Below are 13469 nucleotides of genomic sequence, written 5' to 3'. Positions count from 1 at the left end.
CCACCTCTTTTACTCTGCTGTTTAGCCATGGTGACATTCTTTTGGTCCTCTTACTGTTTTTATTTCTATATTTATTTGGGGTATACATTTAGTGTGAACCTCTATTATGGTGTCTTTAAATAGTCTCCATGCAATTTGCAGGAATTTCACTTTTGTTACTGTTTCTTTTCATTTCTATTTAATGAGCTCTCTCATTTTTGTATAGATCCTCTTTCTAAAGTTAAATGCTACTGTGGTAGGTTTCTTTGGCATTTTTCCCCTACAAGGATGTTAAATTTAATTACATTACAGTTGCTATTTCGGAGTGGTTCAACTATATTCATCAGATCCTGTGCGCCACTTAGGACTAAATCAAGAATTACCTCTCCCCTAGTCAGAAGAATGGAAGAGTGCCTCAAGCTTATTCTCTCTGGTCCTCTTTCCAACACATTTTGTCTTGTCTTTTACTCTTCCAGCTCTCATTCTTCTGCCCCTAGTTCTCCTTTCCCTCCTAAACTTACCCTTCTCCAGTTCTCTCTTTATTCCTCCTCACATGCTCTTCTTTCCATCTGGTGGCTGGATCTGGATTGGCTGTTGATACTTTCAGTCACGGGACCTACTGTCCTTCCCGCAAAAGCTGCTCTGTAGAGCTGAGTGTAGTGCAGCACTACCCACTCCTCACAGACACACACTTTTTCTTTTATGCCTCTCAGCTGTTGAATAAGAAACAGAGGCCACTTCCACATGAGACATAACCAGCAAGAGTAAGGGGAGTAGCAGATACCCAAGTGATCAAAGGAGGTATAACTGCGCAGGAGATCAGCACAGCAGTAGTATCGATATGGAGAGAAATAGGCCAGGCAGGAGGCCAGGTGATATGTCCCAGCATTCCACTAAATCTGGAACAAATCCTTGGTTTCAGTAGAATCATCTGGGACCATCTCTGTAAACTAGGATGTCTGATGATTTAGCTACTCATCACTGTTTACTATAGAATGAACCAGATGATTTTTCCATGATGCTTTCATTAAAATAAATATCGGCAGTTCTTCACCTTGGAGGCATGTGCTGTGTATATGCATGGCCAATAACTGCACTAAAAATAGCAAAATGTAATTGGTTGGCTCTGATACACAACATTGTTTTAAAAACCTCAAACAGATATCAAATGCCAGGAATAGGATAGCTACTTCAGCATTGAAATTCGTGGTTCAAAAATTTAACAGTTACTGTACATTGAAAATAATCCGTCAGTGCAATGTGGTTGTTACGTATTGTGCAGTAAAAATCTGACTTTTCAGTTTTTGGTGTGTTCATTATTTTATTACAGTACTTACACATGCATTGCTGCTGTTGCTGTTGCAAACCAGTTGAGATGTCTGAGTGAACAGCAGGGCCGGCTCCAGGCACCAGCATTCCAAGCTGGTGCTTGGGGCAGCAATCTGCAAGGGGCGGCAGTCCCTGTTGTTTTGCCCCCAAGCAGTGCGCCGAATTGCCGCCGTGGACGGCAGGGACAGTCCGTGTGCCCTTAGGGCGGCACGCGCGTTTCCGCAGTGGTGGCAATTCTGCAGCAGCTTCTATGTTTAGCTGTCCGCGGCAGGATCAGGGCAGTAAGATTGTAACGTCAAGTATATGGGGTGCAAAGCCATTGGGTGCAAAGGTAGTATTCAGTCTTCACCCTTATATCCCCTCCAAACAAACCTCCAAGGGTGTATTACTCCATCTTGTTCAAAGACCAAACTAACTGAGATACCATATAAGAGTCTTGAGTGTGCTATCTGTTGGCTGACTGGACTATTAATGAAGTTGTCCATGAGGATAAAACCCTAGACCATAAGGAGAAAGATATTTTTATTTCATTGTACATACACAAGTAAACATGATACAACTTCAAAGATAAATCTAAACTCTTACAGAAAGAACTGTTATTGGCATTATTTAGGTTGTGCTAGTATTTAGTTTGCATTTACATATTCTGATTCCTCCATTGAAATGGATCCTCACATTTGCAAAAATAGTTCTAATTAGGATGCTTTTATCACAGACAGTGCAAATATCTCACAATGACAGACACATTGCATCAGTGTAAATACCTCCCGCTTAAGGTCATTAACTGAGAATAATGTCTTCCATTTGGCAAAAAGATGGTGCATCAGAAACAAATGAACCTGCCACTCTGTGATTCATTAATCACTGGTATGCTCAGGCTACAAATATGAAGACGTTAAGATGGAAGTCAGGTACTGCATATCCCTTCTGTTTTCTTACTGGTCTTTTGTTAGACATATGAATTATGAAAGTTAATAAAAACTATTTTTCTTCTCTGAATTAGTTCATCAGCTTTTAGAATGAAAATACCAAGAGCCAGGTTTATGTGGACACCTATGCCATAGTATGCCTAAATGCAGAGGTCACACCATTATTAAAATTCTTAACCAGCTGGGATGATTCCCTCCAAATACTTGGGAGGGCTGTTCCAGTGCAAATTTTCACTGGTTACAAATGGCCTTGGCTTCTATAAATCTGAGGGCAGGTCTGAGGGCAAAGGCCACTCTACACCCTCAGGCCTGTCCAGGGTCCCTGGCTGGAAGCCAGAGTGCCAGCCCTCTCACTTCCTCCACACAGGAGATAGGAGAAATGGGATCTCCATGCTGTGTGGGACATAGAGGCATGTCCCCTCATCATGCAGTGGTACACTCAGGGGCCCTGTCCATGCAACCCATTGTGTTACAGGGACTTCATTTTGGAACCATTTAAACCCACAAATAGCTCTGGTATCCAGCAAAGTTATGACAGTATAATTTAAACTCCCAAGCAAGATTTCTGAGATGCCAAAAGGAAGGTGAGAAAACCCACACAGCAATTTTGCCAATGTTGTCATATGGGAAAAATTCCTTCCAGGATCCAGACAAAACTTGTCAATCAGGCTAGTCCCCAGCATCATAAGAGATCTAGCTCTAGGGAGGTGTCTGCTGCTCTTGGTGCAGTCTTTCTTGGGGTTCCAGCTTTTTCCTAACTGATCCCCTTCAATTCGCCTACAATTAGACCAGTCCATAAACTCTGAACCCAAACTGAGTCTCTCCACCCTCCAACTTCAGGGCTTGCAGCCTTCGTTTCCTTGTTTGTTTCTTAGAGGCAGCTTGGCATGGTGCGGTGGCCCCTTTGCTGTCTTGGGCCTTTCTGCCTCCCTTTCCCTCTGTTCTCCTTCCTTGATAGCTGGGCTTGTTTTCTTTATTGGTCAGAGCCTCCATGATTGGCAGTTCTGGCAGCTGCACTGGAGTGTGGTCAGCCTTATTGCCTGTAAGCAGGGAAGACTCCCCTCCCTTCTGCCTTTTTCGGTATGGGCTTTGTAAAGCCCATTAAAGATGGGTAAGGGTGGGGCTGGACCAGAGCCAAATTAGTGATTTACCAGCATTAAGAGCAAGTAGAAACTATTCCCTGCCCTGTCAGGTGAGAGCCAGTCAGCCAGCCCCCTCATGGCTCTGCTTTCCACTGGCACCAGAAGTAGAAAGGTCAGGCTCCATTACTTGGATACCATGTGGGATAGCACCCTGCACACACTGGAGAAAGGAAGGAATGAGAAGGAAACATCACCCTTTCTCTCTCCCATACACACACACACTCAGAGAGGGTGAGGGGAAGTAGAAGGAGCATGTGTAGCACTTCCCCAGCCACTTCCCCTGGGGGATATACCCCTCACCCCCTTCTGGAGGAAGGAGAGTGTCCCCATTGCCTCCAGGTATGTTAAAGTCACACCCTGGCTAGTGAGGAGAGAGCATTGCCAGAGGGGCCTCAGCCCATATGCTATAATTGACCAGACAATTTCCAAGGCAACTTTTGAACATTTGGGCCTAAATCTTTGAGATTCGTCTTCTGCTCAGTGCCCCTGAAAACACTGAACAGATATGCATATACATCCTTCTGGTCATTCATGTAGCGTCTGATATCTAGTGACCGCATTGTGTTGGGTCTCTCTAACAAAAAATTGTCAGGAGACTAATAAAGGACTAACAGTTACATTTGAGGGGAAAGAATCATTCTCCATGTTTGTTTCCTTGAATTCTCTAGCATGTGGTGATGATTAGAGCAGAATAAATTTAAATAGTGGGTTGTGCAGTATTTTCAGTTATCTGGGGATCCTGATATGAAACATGACCTTCATTCTAGTTCCCTCTCAAGCTCTCTTGAGAGTATCAAAAGAAACTAAATGGGACCAGTGCACCATTCTTTCTCCCTCTGACAAAAGTGTATTTCAACAAAACTGAATTGCTACAGAGAGTCACACAGCAGCAATGCTCCTTTTGCCAAGCCCTGAAGTGTGTCCATTAGAAGATCAGTTCACAACCAGAAAGCAAGTGGTCTTTTCCCTAAAGCATGTCAGAGGAAGATTACAACTCTGGATATTTTACTGTTCTACATCATTCACTGGGAACTCATGTGGACTGTGAAATTTTACTTTGTGTTTTGTTTTGGTTTTTTGTTCCCTTGCATAAATTCTTGCTGTGACCAATAGATTTTGACAGCAGGTATAGGCAAACAAACCCTAGCAAAATAACATCCTGCTATCCCCAAACTGTCCTCTTCCTGACTCAAACCTGTATTCAGGCCATGGATCTTTACTTCCTCAAGAGATACCTGGTTCAGGATCCCTGACATCCCACCCCAAACTTTACAGTACCCAGACTTCTCTCTACATTACTGCTTTCTGTGTTTTGCCCTTCTCACTGAATGTGAGCGCCTTGGATTATTTTTCCCTAGAGGAATTAGCTTGCATTTTTCTAACCTGATTCTCATTTTGTTGTTTTCTGGGTCATTGTTTCTAATCTTTTCAGATCTTTCTGTATTATTTACAGAACTGGTTTTTGCAATTCATCCCAATTAGTCTTACCTGGGAATTTCCTGTCATATAACATTTCTAATATGCAGCTTACAGTCAGAGCTGTCAGAGAAAGGGCAGATACGCCTGATCCATGAATGTGTTTCCTGGCTCAAGTTTGGATTCAGGGAACTGGGATGATGCTAGGGTTTGCTAATAGAATACAGAACCTTTCACTCCTAGTGCACCCAGTTTGTGTTTGGTGGTTTGTGTAGTAGCTGCAGTTATTGCCACCTAATGGCTATTCAGTAGCCTGTGTGAAATGAGTTTCTGATGTCAGTCTGGTTTCTAGAAGCCAGGTGTCCAAATCACAAAAAATAATTTTTAATCAGTCTTAACAAAGGCCAGGGACTGGAAGGACATGGAGGCTGAACTAACTCCATGGTTACTATTCCTGGGCAAGGTTCGAAGCATAGTGACAGGGAGTGTTGAAATTATACATTACTGTGCTTTGTGGATAATGATGAATTAATTCCAGGACTATCAACCCATTCATGCACTAAATTCTCTCTCTCTCACACCCACACAGACACACACACCAACCAAACAACCTTTTGGGTATTGGAATTCTACAGAGCTAATGAAATAACTCTTCAATGACATGGCGTGGGATTTTCAAATATGCACACCATTGGCCTATCTCAACTGTTGAAGTCAGTGGGTGACAGCTGAGGCCCATTGAAGTCAATGCCACAACTCCCTTTGACTTCAAAAGGGCCAGGATTTCACCCAGTGACCTCGGAGGTGGGGGGGGGCGGGGTGGAGGGGAGGGAGAAGAGGGCAGAATCAGACCAAAACTGATTGCTTTTGAAAATCTCCCCCAGGAGCCCTAAGAATGTTACTGATCTCAAATTAACACATCTAAAAAGTGGAAACCTTTTCTTTTTGTCTGAGCAGAAGTAATTTGTTGTTAAAAATAGGCCAAATCATCCAGTCATGGCTCAGCCAAAACTCCTAATATTCAATACGAATTTTTCTTGATTAACGGCTGAACATTTGGCCTTGAGAGAACTTGGTGTGGAGTGCAATGGACAAAAGCAGACTAGAGGATTCCTAAATTAGGGTCAGTGATGAATTATCTATAATTTTGTACCAGTTTTCAAAAGTGGGAGAATGAGGGAAATATCTCTATTATTTTTTATAAATTTCATGTGCACTTCAGTATATCTATGTGATATCCTGCCAAAGGAGGCTGTAAGGGGGAAACCGGGGAGGATTGAAATAATGGCAAAAGTAAGGTGCTATTTTAGAGAATGCCAAGGGTCCTTGGGGAAAAATGGGGAAGGTATTAATTGGGAAATACCCCTTGCCTTGCTAATGATGCTACCGGGATTGCAAAACTTTCAGAGACTGTGTGTGGGTATGTGTGTGGGTATCAACATTAGGCAGCAGTTCTGCAGAAAAGGACCTAGGGGTTACAGTGGATGAGAAGCTGTATATGAGTCAACAGTGTGCCCTTGTTGCCAAGAAGGCTGACGGCATTTTGGGCTGTATAAGTAGGGGCATTGCCAGCAGATTGAGGGACATGATCATTCCCCTCCAAAGAGGAGGGCTCTAGACTGTTCTCAGTGGTACCAGATGAGAGAACAAGGAGTAACAGTCTCAAGTTGCAGTGGGGGAGGTTTAGGTTGGATATTAGGAAAAACTTTTTCACTAGGAGGGTGGTAAAGCACTGGAATGGGTTACCTAGGGAGGTGGTGGAATCTCCTTCCTTAGAGGTTTTTAAGGTCAGGTTTGATGAAGCCCTGGCTGGGATAATTTAGTTGGGGATTGGTCCTGCTTTGAGCAGGGGGTTGGATTAGATCACCTCCTGAGGTCTCTTCCAACCCTGGTATTCTATGATTCTATTATTCTATTCTATGATTAAACAGTGCAAAAGTTTTCCATTTGGTGTTTGAATAAAAGGTCACTGACTAGTCACTGATCAGGGCTCGCTCATGCAAACAAGCATGGTTGACAGCAATCAATGAAAAAGCCCCATGAGGCGTTTCCAGTGACTGTGTGAGCACTTTGTATTGCTCCGATCTGGTTGCTGAATAAGCTGCAACCTTTCAGTGCATGTGTCTGTATCTACTTAATTTTTCCATACCTCCAGGAATACTATGATTTACGTTAATTATTCGATTAACAATGCACAGAGCATATTGTCATATACTTGGAGTACCTGACATATGAGAAAATGGAGAGCATAGGTCACTGAGGCAAGAAGGATAGGTTATGCTTGAGAATTATATGACATGTTTTATTTATTTCTTCCAGTCTCCTAAATCAGCATTTATCAGTGCTGCAAAAAAGGCAAGATTGAAGTCCAACCCGGTCAAAGTGCGCTTCTCTGAAGAGGTCATTATCAATGGCCAGATTTCAGTGAGTACCTCAAGCCATTTTAACTTGAAGAAGGAACAAGACCATTTCAGTCAAAGGCACTCTATAAAGTTCTACAGGGGGAAAAATGTATAGTAAGCACAACTTCGGTACCATTGTAGAAAATATAGTAGAGGTTTTGGAGAGGCACATTTTAAAATATCTAAATAAATTAAAGCCCATTAATTAGGCCCAGAGCACTACAAACTTTTGTAAATATAAAATTTAAAATTCCAGTAGGATTACAGTTCATGTGGCTCATATCTTAATTTAGCATAGGATTTGTTTTTCTTCTGTAGAGTTGTTGGGTTTTTTGTTGTTGTTTTAAAGGAAATTTTGTAACTGGAAAACCTGTAAAGTCCGGTGAAGTAGTATGTCAGGAAAACAAATTAACACTAATTTAAAGACCTCTTTAAAATTCAGTTTATCAACTTTAAGTCATTCTTTCTCTAACCTGTCCCTGGGCAAAGTCATCCCTCCTTCCAAAGACAGAGCTTTTTAAAGATGAACTCCTGGTTTACTTGCTTGTTTTACAAATTGCAAGAAGATGATGATTCATATATGTCTTCTTCTGAGTTCTTTGTATACATAGAGCAAACTCATAATTTTCATTTTGTTAATCGGCAATTTCACTTAGAAAAACCAATAATCACCTTCTGTTTTGCCCCCAAGAATGAATCAAATTTCCTTTTAACATTACAATCCCCTTTCCAGACTGTCACAATAGAAACTAGCAATATACATTATTGTTTGTGAATGATAATATTTACACTTCATTGCCAGCAACACATTGGTGAGACTCCACAGCATTCTCACTCTACCACAGTAGGGATGCTGTAATATAATTAAAAGTATGGTAAATTAGCATTCTGCAGTCAAAGAGAAATTTTTGTTTTTCATTTTTAATTTAAAATCTTTATCTGTTTCAGTTTTAAGATTTAAATTGTACAGGATACAATAAACAGGAAAATAATATGTTCACCCTGAGTCATAGCAGTAACATGTAACATGAACTTTTACTCATACAGTTCAAGTAAACAAGACCGAATTCTTTAAAAAAAAACCTGTATTCTTTTAAATGTATCTGGCCTTCTAGTTTCTAAAAAAATTCTTTCTTTAACTTATCTGAGGAAATATTATTTTAAACAATGGCTTCAAGGTGTTTAGGTTTCTGAATTGGCTTCAGGTGTCAGGAATATGTGCCACTTGCTGGTGAAAAATGACTTTGGAAGAGCCTGTGCCAAAACCCCACATCCCAACAGCCCTAAAATATAGGTGTTCGGAATAGAGCTCGGCAAAATGTTTCAGTTGAATAGTAAATTTGCCAAAAAATGCAGTTTCAGGATGACTGAAAATTTTCACCAGTTCATGAATAGTTTTAGCCAAATAAATAATAAGAAGGAAAGATTTTGAAGTTGAAATGGTTCATTTCCACATTTTCTAAATTAACTGTTTTGACATTTTGTTTTGAATCAACATTCTCTAAACAAAATGTCATTTTGAATTGACGTTTTGAAATTAAATATTGTTTTGACTTGACTTTCATTTCAAAAATATTGTTTGAAAAATTTTGAATGTTTTTTCAATCAACCCAAATGAAATGTTTTCGTTTCAGTGAGGAAGAAATTAAACAATTCAGTTTCAGTTTCTTTTTCTGAACCAAAAAATCATTAATTTACTCAATTCTAGTTCAGAATCCAGAGCTGTATTCATATCCTGCTGTTTGGCACCAACCCTCACTGCTACACATTGCAGGAAAGAGTATTGACCAATTTATCCCTGATGCATCTTTAGGGATGTCCATGAAGGTACACCAGGGATGAATTTGACCATATGAGTTTAATTTGACATCATGAGAGGTCAACCTGTTCTACAATGTAACTTTACAGTGATGTGATAAATAGTTCCCAAATAGATATTTTCTAACTGCATCTGCATAAATCACACTTTCTTGCACAACATTATCATAGAAAACAAAGCAATGGTGCAAAAGGACAGTTAAAATTGATAAATTTGCTGGGATTTTGTGCTGCATTCTTATCACTTAAAAACAAACAACTGAATCATTTCCGCATGAAAATACAGATTTCTGTTGTAAATGAGGACAGAACTTTCATTATGGTAGTCATTTACTTGTTATCAGATTTATCAATTACAGATGGAAAAGCTAATGCTAGCACCATAGTTTCAGCACTGTGGACATGCAGTCTAACAATTGGTGGGTCTGTCACTTGCAGCTATACTGCATATCACTGGAGTCTCCTGAGGCGAGGCATTGCTAATTCTGCTTTGGGTTTGATCCAACATTCCATTTTCAGACGTCACCAGCCTTCCCTGCTGTATGCTGTTCTTTCCTATAGAATAAAATGTATGTTCTTCTTGTTGCTTGCAAAGTGTAGTCTAATTCACTAATCTGTTTTAACAGGAAACTGTTAAGGACAATTCACTTCTCTTCATGCCAAATGTACTGAAGGTATATCTAGAAAATGGGCAAACCAAATCCTTCCGTTTTGACTGCAGTACTTCAATAAAGGTAGGCTAATCTACCAAACCTCATAACGTACACTGCCAAGGATGCCAATAAAACATTCTGAAAGGCCTTTGTAACAGAAAAACAAAAACTCCAATAGTCTCAGAATTTGAGCCTGAGCCTGGACCATCGTGTTGTTCATGGCTGGCTTCATAGATGTGAGTAGTAAAGAAATAATAAGATTCTGCTCTGGTTTTCTGCCAATAAAAGCATAATGTTGTATCAATGAAGCAAAAATAGGAGTGATAATTTTAATGTGACTGCAGCTTAATTTAATTATATGCATGGACCTTGCTAAGGTTTGATATTCTGCCAAATGCCAGCATGATTTGTCAGCAAAGTCAGAAGGTAAGAAGATAAAGATGTTGGTTGCTAATTGAATATCATATAGCCTGTAGTCTAGTGAAATCAGGACGGGATAATGTAGGGTTATTCTGACAATAAATTGTTCATGTCAGTGTATGTCTCCTTTTCTTCAACATATTTCATAGAGAGGCTAAATCACAAGGTGAAGTTGTGACATACAGTTAATGCAAGTAGGGCGTAGAGCCTGTTCTGTTCAGTTCTAAGTAGGTTCTTCTACCTCACTCATCACTGTAATATCTGAGCACCTTCCGATAGTGCATTAAGAAATATGACTAACAGCTGACATGTGTTTGTTCCTGCATGTGTGCAGTGGAGTGTTTTGTTTGGTGATGTCATACACACACACATTGCTATGTGTTTATGTTAGAGAAAGCAAGGTCAAAGAAATGCACTTTGCAGTTATAATGGAAGGGGTGAGGTTTGTGGTGGTCCTTAGTTCCTCTGGGAGTTCCTTCCACAGCCTAGGACCAGTGCCTGAGAAAGCTCTGTCAGGATGACTTCTCTCTGTCAAACTCACAGGTGAGTTTTCAAGGCACTATGGTGATGAGGGTCATATAAGTAGATAAAGAGTGACTTGAGGGATTTCTTCTTATGCACTTCAGCACCTGATGTTTTCTATCACAACCGTTTATTCAAAATTTTCCCATTTTATTTTTCAACATGAGTCTCATAGTGATTATTTCATGATGTTGAATCAGTTTGACCTCAGTTTTCTTCAGCTGCAGTGGTAAGGACAGATTTTTACTGAAGTGAAGACAGGGAAATTTTGATTGGTTGATTAGAAGGTACTGGGAACTGGGAGAGAAGATTGGTTAGGAATTAATATCAGGTGCTATACAGATTAAAGAGAAAAATGTTGGCTGGTTTTAATTGGACGCATGCACCTCTTATTAGCATATTCAGAAAAAGCAATTAGTAAACAGCACATGTCACAGTGTCATATTACTTCTCTTTAGCAAACATCTTTCTTCAAATTACTGTTATATTGTTTGTTTTTGAGCACAAATTAGAAGTGTCAATAAGAGTAGATTGACTGGGTAGGTTTTAAATTCCCTGTGAGTCAACAAAGTAATAATAGTAACTTGCACTATTTAAATGGTAGCTTGCAACTGGTTAATGACGTGGTTTATTTTTTAAGGTTTATAGACTCCTGTCCAATCACCAACACACACACACACACACACACACACACACACTCCACTCTTGCACCGATTTGTTATACTTCCATGAAAAATGGTTAATTGATCTATTAGTTGGATTGTTATTCATCAGATGCTCTCTTTATGGTCCAGATGGATAGAATTTACTAATGTATATCTAACAATCATTGGGATGAATGTAAATGCTTTAATAATTTCACCAGTATATCGTAAATTTCACCAGTATATCGTATTTCAGTGTTGATTTTATTTTGTCTTTCCCTCGGTCACTGCACTTACCAAACTAACAATAATTGCTGAATGATGTTAATGGTCTAGATATGCTTAATAGATCAACATAGAAAGTAAAGTGATAATTAGGGATAGTTGAACAGGTTTGGGTGAAATAAAGATTGGATTTAGACAATTTAATACTTAATTGTAATTTTAGAAACAATTACACTTGAAATGATCACCCTTATTTTAAGATTTATGTCATTGTGAAAGAGTTTTGCTATAATCCCTGCCTGCCTCACTTTTATAATAAAAACAAAACCCCAAGTTTGGAGGTGCTGCCTAGGAGATGTCATTATTATTTACTTTATTTTGATCATTTTTAAATATATAAATATGGCTCTACAATGCAGGGGTATTAATGTCTCTTAACAAGAGATTTGACTGCATTTTTTTAAAAAAACCTTCACTATAGGTACAAATCTATTCAGATTCATTGAAATCTATGGGAATTGTGTCCAGTCTCACCCTATGATTTGGTGGTTCCCACTTTGAAATGCTGGAGAGGTTTATGTTCTCTCTTTTGGAGGGAGATATTGCCTATCGTGTCTTACTAATCTATTAGAGTTCTTTGAAGGGGTCAACAAACATGTGGACAAGGGGGATCCGGTGGACATAGTGTACTTAGATTTCCAGAAAGCCTTTGACAAGGTCCCTCACCAAAGGCTCTTACGTAAATTAAGCTGTCATGGGATAAAAGGGAAGGTCCTTTCATGGATTGAGAACTGGTTAAAGGACAGGGAACAAAGGGTAGGAATTAATGGTAAATTCTCAGAATGGAGAGGGGTAACTAGTGGTGTTCCCCAAGAGTCAGTCCTCGGACCAATCCTATTCAATTTATTCATAAATGATCTGGAGAAAGGGGTAAACAGTGAGGTGGCAAAGTTTGCAGATGATACTAAACTACTCAAGATAGTTAAGACCAAAGCAGATTGTGAAGAACTTCAAAAAGATCTCACGAAACTAAGTGATTGGGCAACAAAATGGCAAATGAAATTTAATGTGGATAAATGTAAAGTAATGCACATTGGAAAAAATAACCCCAACTATACATACAACATGATGGGGGCTAATTTAGCTACAACGAGTCAGGAAAAAGATCTTGGCGTCATCGTGGATAGTTCTCTGAAGATGTCCACGCAGTGTGCAGAGGCGGTCAAAAAAGCAAACAGGATGTTAGGAATCATTAAAAAGGGGATAGAGAATAGGACTGAGAATATATTATTGCCCTTATATAAATCCATGGTATGCCCACATCTCGAATACTGTGTACAGATGTGGTCTCCTCACCTCAAAAAAGATATTCTAGCACTAGAAAAGGTTCAGAAAAGGGCAACTAAAATGATTAAGGGTTTAGAGGGGGTCCCATACGCGGAAAGATTAAAGAGGCTAGGACTCTTCAGCTTGGAAAAGAGAAGACTAAGGGGGGACATGATAGAGGTATATAAAATCATGAGTGATGTTGAGAAAGTGGATAAGGAAAAGTTATTTACTTATTCCCATAATATAAGAACTAGGGGTCACCAAATGAAATTAATAGGCAGCAGGTTTAAAACAAATAAAAGGAAGTTCTTCTTCACGCAGCGCACAGTCAACTTGTGGAACTCCTTACCTGAGGAGGTTGTGAAGGCTAGGACTATAACAATGTTTAAAAGGGGACTGGATAAATTCATGGTGGCTAAGTCCATAAATGGCTATTAGCTAGGATGGGTAAGGAATGGTGTCCCTAGCCTCTGTTCATCAGAGGATGGAGATGGATGGCAGGAGAGAGATCACTTGATCATTGCCTGTTAGGTTCACTCCCTCTGGGGCACCTGGCATTGGCCACTGTCGGTAGACAGATACTGGGCTAGATGGACCTTTGGTCTGACCCAGTACGGCCTTTCTTATGTTCTTATGTTCTATTTTTAGGGTGAATCTGAGG

At 39.8% G+C, this 13469-nt stretch overlaps 1 protein-coding gene across 1 annotated transcript in view; it reads left to right on the top strand.

The window, feature by feature from the left end:
- Positions 1–13469, top strand: part of FRMPD4 (FERM and PDZ domain containing 4) — a 449028-nt gene that overhangs the window by 415142 nt on the left and 20417 nt on the right. The window contains exons 6-7 of the mRNA XM_044982210.1: positions 7115–7219; positions 9642–9749. Coding sequence (XP_044838145.1) covers positions 7115–7219; positions 9642–9749 — 213 coding nt within the window. The remainder of the gene's footprint in view (positions 1–7114; positions 7220–9641; positions 9750–13469) is intronic.

The sequence above is a fragment of the Mauremys mutica genome, chromosome 1 (assembly GCF_020497125.1).
Source record: "Mauremys mutica isolate MM-2020 ecotype Southern chromosome 1, ASM2049712v1, whole genome shotgun sequence".
Lineage (NCBI taxonomy): Eukaryota > Metazoa > Chordata > Testudines > Geoemydidae > Mauremys > Mauremys mutica.
This window is presented reverse-complemented; position numbering and strand designations above follow the sequence as displayed.